This window comes from Dreissena polymorpha, chromosome 6 (genome assembly GCF_020536995.1).
Source record: "Dreissena polymorpha isolate Duluth1 chromosome 6, UMN_Dpol_1.0, whole genome shotgun sequence".
Taxonomy (NCBI): Eukaryota; Metazoa; Mollusca; class Bivalvia; order Myida; family Dreissenidae; genus Dreissena; species Dreissena polymorpha.
In genome coordinates, this window is record NC_068360.1 from 23299538 (window position 1) to 23312417 (window position 12880).

At 34.3% G+C, this 12880-nt stretch overlaps 1 protein-coding gene across 1 annotated transcript; it reads left to right on the forward strand.

The window, feature by feature from the left end:
• Positions 1-7442: 7442 nt before the first annotated feature.
• Positions 7443-8620, forward strand: LOC127836070 (complement C1q tumor necrosis factor-related protein 4-like). Its single transcript, XM_052362494.1, has 2 exons — positions 7443-7682; positions 8109-8620. The coding sequence occupies exons 1-2, from the start codon at positions 7505-7507 to the stop codon at positions 8579-8581; spliced, it is 651 nt and encodes a 216-aa protein (XP_052218454.1). The 5' UTR covers positions 7443-7504; the 3' UTR covers positions 8582-8620.
• Positions 8621-12880: the final 4260 nt, after the last annotated feature.

Consider the following 12880-nt stretch of genomic DNA (forward strand, 5'->3'; position numbering starts at 1 on the left):
CAATTTGATTTTTTTATAACAACCCGTTTTGCAATAAACCCGTTTTGCAATAAAATTATTGCAAAACGGGTTGGAGTGTCTTATTGCAATTTTTTTTTTACAATCCGTTTTGCAATAAACCCGTTTTGCAAAAAAATTATTGCAAAACGGGTTGGAGTGTTTTATTGCATTTTTTTTTAACAACCCGTTTTGCAATAAACCCGTTTTGCAATAAAATCACCACACATTTATTTGCAAAAATTTATTGCAAAACGGGCTGGAGTGTCTTATTGCAATTTGTAATTTGTATAACAACCCGTTTTGCAATAAAATCATCACACATGTATTATTTAATTCAAATTGATTTGAATCTCTGAAATGAACATTTCAAATGTCGTATGTACGGATTTAAGTTAAACACATATTAAGACCAGGTTGTAAGATTTGCCCAAATAATAAAATACATGGCAAGATATTAAATGCAGCAGAAAATATGATAAAACAACACAATATTTTTATAGAAAATGATTTCCAAAAAAATGGGAATTATGCGAAAAAAACCCATAATTCAATTTGTTTATTGTAGTGTGTTTTTGCAATGTGATTTTTTTTTTATAACAACGCGGTTTTCAGGAATATCATTACATATATACTAATTGATTCAAATTGATCAGAAAATGTATTCAGGAAGTTCCAAATGTATACGGACACTGTGAATGAACAAAAACTGTAACGAGGCCCCAAAAGTCAACGTCAGTAGGCGTTTTACGAAGGATAACAGCCACACCAGGTAGGTTTTTGTCAATATCTCTGCTGATTGTCCTCTGGTTTTCATACGACCTGGTGCAGGCAATAAAGCATGCATAAAGCTTGCGATCGGTATATCACGTGTGGTGTGTGTTGCTTTGGTTTTCGAGAACACTTCGACACAAATTTTCATTGTAGAAGCAAACGTATTTAAACAAACACAAAGAGTCGGTGTTTACAAAAATAAACGATCACATAACTATCTATTTGTTACCGGACGAACATATATTACCAAGTTTTTCGAAAATATGTTTCGGATAATAAATGTACGTTTAAAGAGTAGAATCTAATATGGCAAACGTCAGTAGTACATTTTAGAATGGCAAACGTCAGTAGCCAAACAATGCAAACGGCAGTAGACGAATATATATGCAGGCGGTCCTTCCACCTTTTAGACACACCCATAAATATGTTAACTAATATAATGACATTTACTTTAACAAGTATTATATTTCTGTTCAAAACAGTAAGATTTAGAAGCTTGATAGTATTTATTACCACGCACACATAAGAACTGCAACTGTGCTGTATAAATAAATACGTACGAAAAGTGAAACAGTTCCTTTGGAATTGGACGTTTATGAACGAATATGGTAAATGATATGGTGCGAGCGCGACACGCGTGTGTGTGTTGTTCATGTTAATTTCCCAAGAGCAATCGTCAGCTGTTATGAATAGTAAATGTATGTATACATTACATTTTACTTGCGACTTTTTGAAGTTTAAAATCTTATTATTCATTTCGAATTGCTAATTGTAACACGAAATAATTACCCCGTAAAAGTTATATTCTTAAAAGCTATTTAAGGTCTATATCTTCGAATACTGTGTTTACATTATACATTTCTACATTTCATTAAAAATTCCTAACATGATGCATACCGTTTGTGTTTAATCGGTATATTTAACATGTAATTCAGTTATGTCACATGTGTGTCGTTTTTGTGGGGATGCCCTCAAATCCAAGTGGGGGTTAAAACTGCACGAGGACAGGCACCTCGGCTTGTCAAAATATTCATGATGTGAGAAGCAATTTAGAAGAAAAGAGGATCTCACCAGACACATGTGAGTATTTGTTAAAGCCCCATTATTGCTCAAAATCAACGAACATTTCGTACAATATTTCGGAAAATAAAGTTAAACAATTTAAAATCAGTGTTCTTTCTAGCAATTGCCGAAATTTCCACGCCCGATGTGGTCTGGTAACATAGATTTCTGTAGATACAAAATGCCCGTTTTTATGTTTTTGTGGCACAATTAATTCCATTTTAATTTCCCGCAAATATATCTATTCATGCGACACACGAACACTAAAATGGTACCACGTTAGTGTTCATGTGTCGTTTGAATAGATACCGTAAAATGGAAATAATTATGCAAAAAAAAACAACAACAACGAGCATTTTGTATCTACAAACATCTAAGTTACCTACAGAATCCGGATAGTGCCATCTACAATCTCGCCCTTCTTTCATCAAGGGCGACACACGACACACGAAGCGATACACGATATTTTGCACGACACACGATATTTTGCGCGATACTCAAAGCGACACACGGTATTTTGCGCCACACACGATATTTTGCGCGATACACGAAGCGACACGCGATATTTACCACGATATATCGCCTTTTGGGCAACCTACACAAGGGTGATATTTAGTGGTACATTCTCGCGCGTCGCTTCGTGTATCGCGCAAAATATCGTGTGTCGCGCAAAATATCGTGTGTCGCTTTGAGTATCGCGCAAAATATCTTGTGTCGCGCAAAATATCGTGTATCGCTTCGTGTGTCGTTTGTCGCCCTTGATGAAAGAATGGCGAGATTATAGATGGCACTATCCGGATTCCGTAGTTACCAGACCACATCTGGCGTTGAAAATTTGGCAATTGCTATAAGGAACTATGATTTTTAATTGTTAACCTTTATTTTGAGAAATATTGTACGAAATTTTAATTGATTTTGAGTAGTAATGGGGCTTTAAGTAAACGACAAAATGCATTAACTGACATTTTTAATAAGTATCGGAACATAATCATGTTCACACCAATTCATTTATAATGTCATTAACGGGACTCTGTCACTTCTCTGAAATGAAGAATATAATATTAGTAAATAATAAATTTGTATAATGAGACTATTTCGTGTGAAAAGTATCAAGGCATTTTAAGATGAAATAGTTAACACTATTATTTCCAACATTTCAAATCAATTTGAATCAATAAGTACATGTGTAATGAGTTTATTGCAAAACGGTTTGTTAAAGAGAATGCACATTGCAATAAAACACTGCAAACCGATTGGCAATAAAAATATTGTAAAACGGGTTTACATTGTATTGCAAAACGGGTTGTTATAAAAAAGATCCAATTGCAATAAAACACTCCAACCCGTTTTGCAATTAAATTATTGCACTTCTGTCTTCACTCAATTCCCCAATTGGTGAAAATAACTTCATAATATACATTCAGCCTTGTTTTATCCTATTTACCTTGCAGACTACATTTTATACTTCATTAAAACCGTTTAAAATCAATATGAAACAATCAGTATATATGTGATGACTTTATTGCAAAACGGGTTGTTAAACAAAATTCAACTTGCAATAAGACACATCAATACGTTTGTCCATAAATTATTGCATTTTTGCTTTATCTTAACTTGTACTTAATTGTTTGAAATCACGTTCGATACACATTCTGTGTTGTTTTATCGTATTAAATCTCGAAATTCACGACCTTCCATGCTTTTTAATTTTAAGTCTTAACTCCCAGTTTTGTCTATTTTTTAAACAATATCATTTAAATACAACATTTGAACATCCCTTTAAATTAGTCCAATCCATTTGAATAAATACAAGAGTGATGATTTTATTGCAAAACGGGTTTATTGCAAAACGGGTTGTTATACAAATGTCACATTGTAATAAGACACTCCAACCCGTTTTGCAATAAAATTATTGCAGAACGGGTTTATTGCAAAACGGGTTGTTATAAAAATTCAAATTGCAATAAGACAATCCAACCCGTTTTGCAATAAAATCATTGCAAAACGGGTTTACAATTGTATTCCAAAACTGGTTGTTATAAAATATCAAATTGCAATAAAACACTCCAGCCCGTTTTGCAATAAAATAATTGCACTTCTGGGTTGTCTTCATTTAATTCCCCAATTGGTGAAAATCACTTCATATATACATTCGGCTTAGTTTTATCATATTAACCTTGCAGACGACATTTTAAACTTCCTTCATACCGTTTCAAATCAATTTGAAACAAATAGTATAAATGTGATTATTTTATTGCGAAACGGTTTGTTACACACGATTCACATTGCATGAAGACACTTCAACACGTTTTTTCAGTAAATTATTGCATTTCTGCGTTATCTTCACTTTAGTTCTAAATAGGTTGAAACACTTTCTATATACATTTTGTGTTGTTTTATCGTCATAAATCTCGAAATGCATCGCCTTCAATGCTTTTTACTTTTTAGTGGAAACTAACAGTTTTGTCCATATTTGGAAATAAAAAAAAACGATATTTTAAATTTCCTTTTTAATGTTTACAATCAATTTGAATTAATTAATACACGTGTCATTGTATTATTGCAAAACGGGTTTATTGCAAAACGGGTTGTTATAAAAAAAATCAAATTGCAATAAGACGCTCCAACCCGTTTTGCAATAAAATTATTGCAAAACGGGTTTATTGCAAAACGGGTTGTTATACAAATTACAAATTGCAATAAAACACTCCAACCCGTTTTGCAATAAAATTATTGCACTTCTGGGTTGTCTTAATTTAATTCCCCAATTGGTGAAAATCACTTCATAAATATATACATTCAGCCTAGTTTTATCATATTTACCTTGCAGGCGACATTTTAAACTTACTTTATGCCGTTTCAAAGAAATTTGAAAAAAATAGTATATATGTGATGATTTTATTGCGAAACGGTTTGTTACACACAACTCACATTGCATGAAGACACTTCAACACGTTTTTTCAGTAAATTATTGCATTTCGGCGTTATCTTCACTTCAGTACTAAATAGGTTGAAACACTTTCTATATACATTTTGTATTGTTTTATCGCATTAAATCTCGAAATGCATCGCCTTCAATGCTTTTTACTTTTTAGTGGAAACTAACAGTTTTGTCCATATTTGGAAATAAAAAAAAAACGATATTTTAAATTTCCTTTTTAATGTTTACAATCAATTTGAATTAATTAATACACGTGTCATTGTATTATTGCAAAACGGGTTTATTGCAAAACGGGTTGTTATAAAAAAATTCAAATTGCAATAAGACGCTCCAACCCGTTTTGCAATAAAATTATTGCAAAACGGGTTTATTGCAAAACGGGTTGTTATACAAATTACAAATTGCAATAAAACACTCCAACCCGTTTTGCAATAAAATTATTGCACTTCTGGGTTGTCTTAATTTAATTCCCCAATTGGTGAAAATCACTTCATAAATATATACATTCAGCCTAGTTTTATCATATTTACCTTGCAGGCGACATTTTAAACTTACTTTATGCCGTTTCAAAGAAATTGGAAAAAAATAGTATATATGTGATGATTTTATTGCGAAACGGTTTGTTACACACAACTCACATTGCATGAAGACACTTCAACACGTTTTTTCAGTAAATTATTGCATTTCGGCGTTATCTTCACTTCAGTACTAAATAGGTTGAAACACTTTCTATATACATTTTGTATTGTTTTATCGCATTAAATCTCGAAATGCATCGCCTTCAATGCTTTTTACTTTTTAGTGGAAACTAACAGTTTTGTCCATATTTGGAAATAAAAAAAAACGATATTTTAAATTTCCTTTTTAATGTTTACAATCAATTTGAATTAATTAATACACGTGTCATTGTATTATTGCAAAAGGGTTTATTGCAAAACGGGTTGTTATAAAAAATTCAAATTGCAATAAGACGCTCCAACCCGATTTGCAATAAAATTATTGCAAAACGGGTTTATTGCAAAACGGGTTATTATACAAATTACAAATTGCAATAAAACACTCCAACCCGTTTTGCAATAAAATTATTGCACTTCTGGGTTGTCTTAATTTAATTCCCCAATTGGTGAAAATCACTTCATAAATATATACATTCAGCCTAGTTTTATCATATTTACCTTGCAGGCGACATTTTAAACTTACTTTATGCCGTTTCAAATCAATTTGAAACAAATAGTATATATGTGATGATTGTATTGCGAAACGGTTTGTAACTCACAACTGACGTTGCATGAAGACACTTCAACACGTTTCGACACACATTCTGTTTTGTTTTATCGAATTAAATCTCGAAATTCACCACCTTCCATGCTTTTCAATTTTAAGTTTTAACTCACAGTTTTGTCTATTTTAAAACAATATTATTTAAATACAAAATTTGAACATCACTTTTAACTATTCCAATCCATTTGAATAAATACAAGAGTGATGATTTTATTGCAAAACGGGTTTATTGCAAAACGGGTTGTTATACAAAATTCTCATTGCAATAAGACACTCCAACCCGTTTTGCAATGAAATTATTGCAAATAAATGTGTGGTGATTTTATTGCAAAACGGGTTTATTGCAAAACGAGTTGTTAAAAAAAAATGCAATAAAACACTCCAACCCGTTTTGCAATAATTTTATTGCAAAACGGGTTTATTGCAAAACGGGTTGTTTAAAAAAAAAAATTGCAATAAGACACTCCAACCCGTTTTGCAATAATTTTATTGCAAAACGGGTTTATTGCAAAACGGGTTGTAACAGTGCTGTATTATTTCAGAAATGGGTCAATTAAGGTTATAGGTCAGCGTCTCCAATTTTAGTGTGTTTTAGGTAAATAATAAATTGCGAGACATTCGCACAAAATTCCTTGCCCTCGGCTTGTTGTCGAGATTGGAAGTGTCGATGTGTTGATAACGTTTACATCCTTGTGCGGTTTATGTCACATGTTTCTATAATAGAATTTCATGTAACGCCAACATTACGCTTGTCACTTGCAGTATCGACTGTAATGACAATATTCAAAGACGTAGCCATGGCGTTTTGCTTTAGTAGACGAACAATTTGCACGTTGAAAACATAGTTTCCTCAATAATCTATGTTAATGTAAATATACTGTTGTTTTTTCAACCCTGATATTTCAATTGCACATGAAAACCGGTAACATGTAGAGAACTGTCTAAACCAAGTGACTTTCACAAGTTTCGACATATATAACAAGTTTTATTATATTAATAGGTATTAAACATTTTTTCAACCATGTAGAAATTAACTTGAAATAACAGCAAATCATCGGTTGATTGTTAGTTTATACATACGCGCATGTGCGTTTTATTTGCCGTTTTAAAACGATGGCATGGGAATGTTTATGATGTAGATAAATGGGTAGTTCATCTTAAGCAAGTTGCTCCAGAAAGGTTTAAACGTCCCGTGGAAAATCTGCTATACGTCTAAGTACCCCGCATGTACCCGCATATATTCCAGAAATTGCCAGTTTTAGAAAATTCTACAAATTCCGATGTGGGACTTATAAAACTCTATCGCATTATGTGCTATGCCATGAAAATAATAAACGCTCTTTAAAATCGTGTTTTATACCGCTATCTTGGTCCTTATCGGTCGATTTACGCTGCGCTCCATTGCAAGCTCATATTGTCTTGTGTCAGTGTTGAGCAGGGCAGTGAAAGATGAATGCGTTTAAATTGCGTTTAATTATTTTTGCTTGCGTTTTATATGTTATTGTCGCAGAGACCAAGATGCCAGCAATGGTTAGCGCGGACAAAATTCGTGCCATCGAAGAAAGACTTGGAAAGGTCGAAGAAGAACTAAAGCTCGAAAAGGAACGCAATGCGCGGTTAAGTAAAGGTTTGTATACTGTTTTGATATGTCTTCAAATATATTTACTGTTATAAATCTGAATTTAAGCTCGCTAGTTTTAACCTTAAACTGATCTTTTTGGCATGCATATATATAGTAAAATACTGGTATGATAAATATTTTATATGTCATACTATAAGCGATTTCAACATACTTAAGCGTGTCTCAGTACATTGTATACTGTTATAATCTCATTAAAATGATACACAAAAAGTGCAGAAGCGAAGCAATTGAAGTGTATATTAATGCTTATGGGGTTTAAGAGTGCAAAGTCACTGTTGTCGTTTACTTAATCAGTTTTGCTTTCTTACAATAGAGGAACAATGAGTCCTGATAATAACTGTCCGTTCCGTAATGTATTTAGATGTTCTGATAAGGTTGACGTTGTCACAATTTACGGCAATTTACGAGCAGGTGCTGGAAAGCGATCATATGAAGGCGACGCAGTGGCGTTCTTTGCAACGATTGGTGCTTCAGTTGAACATTTAGGACAAGGTCAGACAGTCGTGTTCGATCAACTGCTGACCATGATCGATTCAACACAGTCTTTAGGAGGTTATAGTGCCACCACTGGTGTTTTCACGGCTCCATTGAGCGGTGTGTACGTCTTTTCGTGCACAATAATGACCCTCGATCAGCACACTACACACGTCGCCTTGCAAAAAAACAACACCCCGCTTTCAACAATCTACGTGAGCGGTGGGAGCGGCCATGGGTGGGACTCTGCGTCGTCAACTGTCACCGTTCCTCTAGCTAAAGGAGATAGTGTAAGCGTGAAACACATGGACAATGATCATGGCTTGGCCGGAGCGTTTTATGGTGGACAGTCCACATTCACTGGGTTTCTGTTGCAGAGGCAGTACGATGACACTCCAGTGGTTGGATGAAATGAAAATGTCTTATTCAAGAATAAAGAAATAATTATACTATTTTAGTCTGCGTGGCTGATTGAGTTTGTACATCTTCTATACAGAACATATTTTTTTATCAGAGTAAATGTAAATATGTCGATAACTGTATGCATAGGTTAGTGTTTGTTTAAGTAAAGGATGTTGTCATATAACTAATATATTCTTGTAGATGTACAAGAATTGCTTACAATGCTAAGCCTTAAACAGATGATTTTGTAGAACAACATGGTCAAACGAAGATGTTCAGAGGCACCATGCTAATTTATTTTGTTTTCCGCGTTACGCGGTAAGGCGGACAAAAGTTGTCTTCTCTTGACCAATCAAGATTGATTTTGTTTTCAACATATTTCGCCTTAGCTTAAAATAGAGAAATGTAGTGCAATTCTGCGAAGATGAACTGCTCCACAAATTTACAGAAACATACAATTGCAACCCATTTCGAAACGTGAGAACCTTTATAACTTGCTATATGGTGTTTTAAAAAGCAAGTCAAGTTTAAGCGTTCAACTTGTCGCGTGTGACAGTATTGAAGTTCCAGCATTAACATAAGCTTCTGAGCGCTCGATCGATATATTATTGCATATTTCTAAAAGAATCGGAGCACATTCCAAGTAGGTGGCGCTAAGAACAGAAAGTTCCGAATTATTATGAAAAAACAATAAGCGTAATCAGCCTCTAGATTTATCAATTGTTTAGAAAAAGCTTCCGGTCCTTAGCGCCATCCCGTAAGTATGATTGGCTCGTTATTTATGCATCTCCAATAGCGCTATTGAATAACGACCGTGGTATTCTCATTTGTCCTTTAGAACATGATAGCACAGTATTTTACCGAAACGTTAAAACAACATATAATTTTGCTAGAAATATCTTCACTCCAGCTGCAGCCATCTCAGATGTGGGTGCCATGATTAGTGCAGTGTAGCCTTTAGTGACGCAATAATGACATTTTTGAGAGCTAGGTTAAGACGTGTGTGTTCTTTTTATTGGCCCTGAAGTGCGGCGACTAGTATGTAATACGTTTTTTTTTCGCTTATGGGAGGAGAAGTTATTTTACGGATCAATGTATATATTTTTGTTTTAAGAATATCTTGCATATTGGTGATTTTTTGTGTAAATTGTAGTGTAAATAAGTACTGCATTTGTGCCTATTACATTAATTACAACATCTATTGCCAATAATGCAAAGCTAATTCTCTTAATTAATAACTGATCACAGGGACTGGGCAATAATAAAAGATCACACGGACTGGGCAAATACGCGAACCGGTGAAACTATCTGGTTTTGTATAAAAACAAAACATAATCAAAATATATTTATTTATTTATATTTATTGTGTGGTTTTTCTAACAATAGCGCAGACTTTTGCTGTTCGAGTTTTGGTTAACGCGTATTTTCTTCAATTTAACAAGACGACAGCGATTACACGGTTTATTGCTTTATTGATAACCGTTACACTACAGTCACTTATTAATTAATATCTTAGTTATATGGTGATTTTTCAAGCGGTTCCGTAGTCTAGTGGTTACACACTCGCTTCACATGTGAGAGGTCTAAGGTTCGAGCCCCAATAGAATCAAATTATTTTATTTGTATTCTATGTTAACTGTTTGTTTTGATGTAGACATTTTAGTTTAAATAAATATGCTGTTTCATTGTAACCATTTTTCGTTTTCATTATGCCCATGAAATATATGTGTGAGAGGGTGGGTGGGGGGGGTCGTAAACACAATAAAACCTTCTTTGTTCCACTATCCTAGCAACCACCTTGTTACTAATAAAGGCGCCATAGAGCGCGAAGCGCGACACGTATTATTAATTGTAATAATGAGTCTTGATAAAGGAAGCAGTCGCTTATCAATGAGGAGCACCATCACAGCACTCCAGTCTCATTACTATCAAGTCCTCCTACAGGTTTTTTTAAGAACCACATATACAAGGCCGCAGGCCTGACCCGTATCTTGCCAGTGGTATGGACCCTTTGGTATGGACCTTTAACCCCGCTTACTATCCAGCGTTTAAACTTCCGTGTTTACATTTAAACCGACTATTAATAGCTTATTAATATCTTAGTTAGAAGGTGATTTTTCAAGCGGTTCCGTAGTGAAGTGGTTACACGCTCGCTTCACATGTGAGAGGCCGAAGGTTCGAGCCGCAGTAGAATCAAATTATTTTATTTGTGTTCTATGTTAACATTTTAATTTGATGTAGACTTTTTAGTTTAAATAAATATGCTGTTTTATTGTAACCATTTTTTGGTTTTATTATGCCCATGAAATATATGTGTGAGAGGGTGGGGGAAGGTTCGTAAACACATTAAAACTTTTACAGTGTTTTCATATCAATGATTACTCAACCCCTATCGTAAAAAGCAACGTAAGAATAAGTTCAGAATCATCTCCCCTTGAAGTTGAGAAAATATGAAATTACGCTTACAAGATGAAGCAGATTTTTTAAAACCTACACAGTTCTGTTCCATTAATGAAAACTGCACACGGATGCCAGTAAAATAAAGAGGAAACCAATGTTAATAAAATGAACTATGAAATATTTGGGGGTTACAACACGAAATCATAGATAATGGTTATTTGGGGGTTATAACACAACATCATAGATAATGGTTATTTGGGAGTTATAACACAAAATCATAGATAATGGTTATACTAGTATCTTTTTCTATTTTGTTTAAAATAATCGGCAAATATATTAATATATTAATAATAAAATTATACTACCATTCGGGATTGCAAATATGATGTGCTTGTATCGATGTTCAACAGACAAAATACCGTCGCTCGGTTTGTTCAGATGATAATGTTGGTTTTACCCCTTATGACATAATATTGACGCTGACTCCATCGATAAAGTGAATCGGAAACGAGGGATATGTTCGTCGTGTTACATGCTTTTCGATGGGAACTTTGTTATGAAACACAATGTAAAGAGAGTGTTTATTTAGCATCGTTTAATATAAATGCTTCGTATGTTTGACTCAATCAATCTTAGCAACCCTGAGAACAAAGCTTCGTTTAGTTACATGCTTACATTACTTTTTCAACGATAGTTCATAGAATAAGTGATATGATTGGATGAAATCCCATATAAATATTTTTCATCATTTATTCATGAGAAAATAAAAATGTTTTTCCTTGGAGTTCAATGTATATGGAACATCGTTAAAAAATATTGGAGATATGGAACTTTGCCAACGATTAAAAAAAGAACAAATTGTAAATACATTCCCAATACAATCTTACGAATGTATTTGTGTTTAAGATTCAGAAACATGCATAAAATGTAACCAACGAAGTGCACAAGATTGTTTCATGATTTGTAACATTAAGCCTCTACAAAAGAGGTTTCAAGTCAAGTTAATAATGTTCTAAGTTACCTGAAAGCTTTGCTAGTCAGACTGCGCATTTTAGAGATTACATAAGTCGTAGCTTTATTCAACTTAATTGAAATGAATTACTCATTGTATGCTGTATACATATAAATCAACATGTTCACCCCATAATTGGAGCAACAGACAGTTCATGACCATGCTGCTGTAGTGGGAATCTTATGAACGTGGACTGACCTCCGTAGAATGATCGCGCCACTAAATGGTCGTCGTCCATATGGCGCACAGTAACGGTGTCTCCCTTTACCATGGCAACGTTAACCGTTGATGACGCCGAGTCCCATTGGTGACCATTGGCTCCGCTAACGTATATCGTTGAAAGCGGCACGTCGTTTTTTTTTGGATCGCACAATGCGTCGAGTGACCATCGAACGTCATAATTGTTGCTGAGAATACGTAAAGGCCATTGACTGGACGGGGAAAACGCCAGTAAGTGCACTGTATCCACCAGCCAACTGAGTGGAGTCAATGGAAGTGCCGACATTGTCGAAGATGAGAACCTGACCTTGCCATAGGTGATGCGCTGGGTTGGATATCGATGCGAAGAAAGCTACCTCTGATTATCGCCCGACCTGTCGCTGTACTCTCCCTGAAATACTTGAATACATATAAAAATGAACACAGTAATGAGGGAAGAGCAGTGGTCAGTTCTATATCCGATTAAATGTAAATTTTCCTAGCGTAAAATAATATCTTGACAAAAAGCGAACATCACATTGTGTGATTCGTAGTAAAATACTCGTATATGTGGTATACAAAAACAACAAGCCGTTCTTGAATGTTCGAGTAAGTCAATGCAGAAAACAACAACACTACTTGATTGTATGTTTTAGCAAAAAGTAATATCGACCTTGCCTTATCAACAGCTTCTATA